At 47.1% G+C, this 3821-nt stretch overlaps 1 protein-coding gene across 1 annotated transcript; it reads right to left on the bottom strand.

Annotated features, from left to right (window-relative positions):
- Positions 1 to 1111: 1111 nt before the first annotated feature.
- On the bottom strand, positions 1112 to 3815 carry LOC106938493 (uncharacterized). Its single transcript, XM_015020564.1, has 2 exons — positions 3436 to 3815; positions 1112 to 2686 (listed from the first exon to the last, which is right to left on the bottom strand). The coding sequence occupies exons 1-2, from the start codon at positions 3781 to 3783 to the stop codon at positions 2057 to 2059; spliced, it is 978 nt and encodes a 325-aa protein (XP_014876050.1). The 5' UTR covers positions 3784 to 3815; the 3' UTR covers positions 1112 to 2056.
- Positions 3816 to 3821: the final 6 nt, after the last annotated feature.

The following is a 3821-nucleotide window of genomic DNA, read 5'->3' as shown; positions in this document are numbered from 1 at the left end:
AAGGTTCTTATGCTTTTAAGAGGGGCTCGAGCACAAGGTTCTGGTGTTTTGGCAAGAATCCACCTCTGGCAACACTTGACATACTCCTTCACATCAGTATCCATCTTCGGCCAGAAGAATCTCTGTCTCGCCAGGTGAAGTGTCCGTGCCTGCCCCTGATGTCCAGCCATGTCATGAATACCTTGCAAGGCTCTTTCCTTGAGGCTATCAGGTAGAACAAACTGATGTCTTTTCTGTTTGCTGAGGGGATCTCGAGTGACTCTATAGAGGATCCCATTTTTAATCTTGAGCCTCTCCCACTGCTTAATGATCACCATAGCTCCAACACTGAGTCCTGCTCTTTCACGTCTGGATGGATGTCTCTCTCGGATAATGAATGGCAAGATTTTGGAAACATCAGGGTCAAGCTTTTGGGCATGTTGTAATTCATCCAAAGTGAACACAGGGAGGGAATCTTGCCCTGGTACACCCAAATCTTGGACAGACTGAATTAGTGCCACCGCACGAGTCTCAGTGACCAAATCCCACTGGTCATGCATCTCCAGAAGAGCCTTGACTGCCACTGCGTCATACGGGTAAGGTTGTGAACTACAGTGGAGTTCTGGATTGCCACAAGATGGTTTCTTCACTTTTTGGCTCTGGACTTTTAGGTGAAAAGCATCTTGGACCCCATCTTGGCTAATGCCATCAGCTTCGATAAGGAAGCGTATTCACTCAGATTTCTTATCTCCTGTTCCTCCATGTCGGATAAAGCCTGGCGCAGCTTGTGATAATGAGCTGGTGGGATTCGGCGGTATGGAAGGCGGAATGGTCTATCGTCAACAAGCCGGATGCAATGTACAAAGCCTTCTGCCTTGCCACAATCTAAGCATGCTAAGAGAAAACATCATTATATTTCTCGAGCAGCTCGACCAACTTTGTTTTCCCTGCATCATTAGTGTGGCATGAATCAATATCAAGGTCACCGAGCCCAACCTGTTGCAATCGCAGTTTCAGATCTGTGAGCCCCTCTTTAACATGTCCCTTCTCTGGAGCAGCGGTTTCAACCTGGCTGATGCCTTGAAAAACCTCAAAATCTTCAACTGCTAGGCAAGGGGACACATCTGCCAACTTGCTGTTTCTTTTCAGCGTGATGGGCTTGTCTGACAGGTTAGCAACTTTTAAAGGGACCCACCTATTTCCCCATCAGGGAGTGATAATGCGAGCAACCATGATGTTACGAGGCATCGACTTGGATGAGGTTGGTTCGGTGATCACAGTACTCCCTGGAGACATAGGAATGTTATGTGGCAGCTTACCCCACACCAGATGTTCAGTCCTTGCCAGCAGGGTGACTGTTGTAGTTTGACTGTGCCCACCATCTCTGGGAGTTCTTCACCTCTCCACCGAGAAGTGCTTGCCATCATGTCAAGAAACTGCTCACATTCTGGGAGAAGACTGGGACTGGACACTAGACGCCAATAATCATTGGTTATTTTCAGCTGATGCATGAGGAATCTTATGACATTTGTGCCAATGACTAAATCGTCTCTTTGGCCTGGCACTACTGACACAGGGACAACACAGGCCTTGCCATACAGTTTCATTTCCACCTCATACATGCAGCGGGGTTTACTGAGCGTCCCTCCACAACCAATGAGAACAATTTCTTGAGAGAGGGGTACAGGTTCAGAAAGTGAGTTCTGATTCAGCATCATTTGTTCCACCTTCTCACTCAGTGTGCAGGCCATGGAACCTGAGTCAAGCATCCCCTGTAGCTTAAACTTATTCAGAGTCACAGGTGTATAAAACAGTTCATCAAATGGCTCAACTCGTGTGTTTTGAGCTATCACCCTAGCACCAACTGGTGCTGCTGCACATGCCTTTTCATATTGCTGTTCAATGTCATTATTGTTGAGGGTTTTTTCTTTTGAGCCCACACCACCCCTCATCCCATGCAGGCCAGCTAGTTTAAATGCTGGGGATCTTGTGACTGAAGACCATGCTCACTTCTGATGGATGAACGGTTGGGACAGTCTCGCTTAATATGATTTGGTTCAAAGCATGCTAAACACAGTCATTTCTGTTTGCAGTGTGAGATGGTAGAATGATCCCAAGACTGACAAACCCTGCATGCTTTGTGATGCAATTGGCTGGGTGACTTCTGTCTGCCTGCAGTCTGACTGTTCTGTGAGAGTGTACGTTCAAAGAGACTGATTAAAGTCTTCATGCAGCTGTCATTACAATGTGGCAGGGCTGCTGCACCAGTTTCTTGGGGTGATGGAATGTCTCTTAAGTGACAGGGTGGTGATAATTGTTCAAGAACAGGAGCTTGAGCATGAACTGTAGCTAGTTTAGGATATCTTGACCTGGAAACCGCCTGCTCTCTGGCTTCAATTTGGTAACGATCAATGTGCTCCTGAATTTCACTGGCCGTCCATTTGTCTGGTGCTTTGAACTTCAAAAGGGCAGCAAGCGCTGGATCTGGGCAATGTTTCACAAACATCACAGTTGCTTCTTGGCAAGGGTTATCTACATGTCTTCCTAATCTCTTCAAGCCCTCTTCTGCTGCATCAACTGCCTTGTTCAAGCGTTCCCAGTAATCTAGAGGTGTTTCTCTTGCTAGTGGCACAGTGTTGTAAAAGTCAGCCATCGGCATACATGAATAGGGCACATCACTAAAATGTTGTCTGAGGATGCTGTAGACCAGAGGTTCCCAAACTGTGGGGCGCGCCCCCTAGGGGGGGCGCCGTGTCATTGCAGGGGGGGCGCGGGAAGCCGTCTGGATGAAAAAACAAAACAAAACATGAACACTGTATGCGCTGGGTTTTTACCTTAGAATGGCCAACTCTGTTATTCCTCTGTCAATTTGATACAGTGGAGGCTTCCACACTTCCCATATTTGTGTCCTCTGTCACTTTTATCAGCAGTTAAAACTGTTTAATCCGTTGTTAACATGTTGTAACCTGTTTTTCCGAGCCGCCTTTAAACGCAACATGATCGCTACGACGCTCGCACTGGGTTTACACCTGTGAAGGAGACCTGCTGCTGCTGGGCGGAGCTACGTAGGTTTGTGTTAGAATCACGGCAGCAAACCAGCAAAACAAAGAACTTTTCACAGTTTTTCCCTCCAAACTAACCGACTGAGTTGAGTAAAGCTGTTGGATGCAGGTAATGTTAGCTAAAAGATGACTAGCTAATATCAATACTGAAACTTAAGCTTAACAAGCACCTTGTAGGCTACCGATGTTGGTGTCTATTTTCAGCTACGTATATTCATTTTGCCCCCAAAGAAGTCGATGTCCCCCCCGCCCCCCCCCCACCTCCGTCACACGCGTCGTTTCAACCAGACAGCCATTTGTAATCCATAGGGGGTGGGGGGCGCAGAAAATGTTTGGAAACCACTGGGGGGGGAGGGCGCAGAAAAAAAAAAGTTTGGGAACCACTGCTGTAGACAATGTCTGGTTTTTCCTGAGGCTTTAGTGAAGGGCTGCTTCGCAGTGTTATCCTCACAATATCCTTAGCCTTTCCCATCAACTTAGAGAGGATCTCATAGTACTGTTCATTAGTGGGTGTGTCTTGTTTTCTGAAGTAGATTTTCATTAACTCTTCCCACTCGCCAACAGTATTTTCGTCAGATCCATCTTCCCTGAAGGTGGGGGGTTCTTTGACATCTGGCTGTAGTACTAGCTTTGCCCCAGTCAAGTTGAGGTAAATAGGTTCACTCTGCGATTGGCCCACACTGCCCTGAAATTGCAGACCCTGAACACCTCCTTCCCCACATTCACCCTTAAGACGGTCCATTATGGACTGTCCAACTTGCTGTGCAATGCTTGTAATAA

This window comes from Poecilia latipinna, unplaced genomic scaffold (assembly GCF_001443285.1).
Source record: "Poecilia latipinna isolate Pla-1442-1.1 unplaced genomic scaffold, P_latipinna-1.0 Scaffold2605, whole genome shotgun sequence".
NCBI classification, from domain to species: Eukaryota; Metazoa; Chordata; class Actinopteri; order Cyprinodontiformes; family Poeciliidae; genus Poecilia; species Poecilia latipinna.
The sequence above is the reverse complement of the archived record's forward strand: the minus strand, read 5'-3'. Positions and strand labels throughout refer to the sequence as shown.

Excerpts from the sequence above, each read along its gene's own strand:
- LOC106938493 (XM_015020564.1), bottom strand. The coding sequence starts at position 3,783 with ATGGACCGTCTTAAGGGTGAATGTGGGGAAGGAGGTGTTCAGGGTCTG. Across the intron at positions 2,687-3,435 it reads CTCAGGAAAAACCAGACATT|GTCTACAGCATCCTCAGACA; the intron begins GTCTACAGCAGT and ends TGGGAACCTCTG.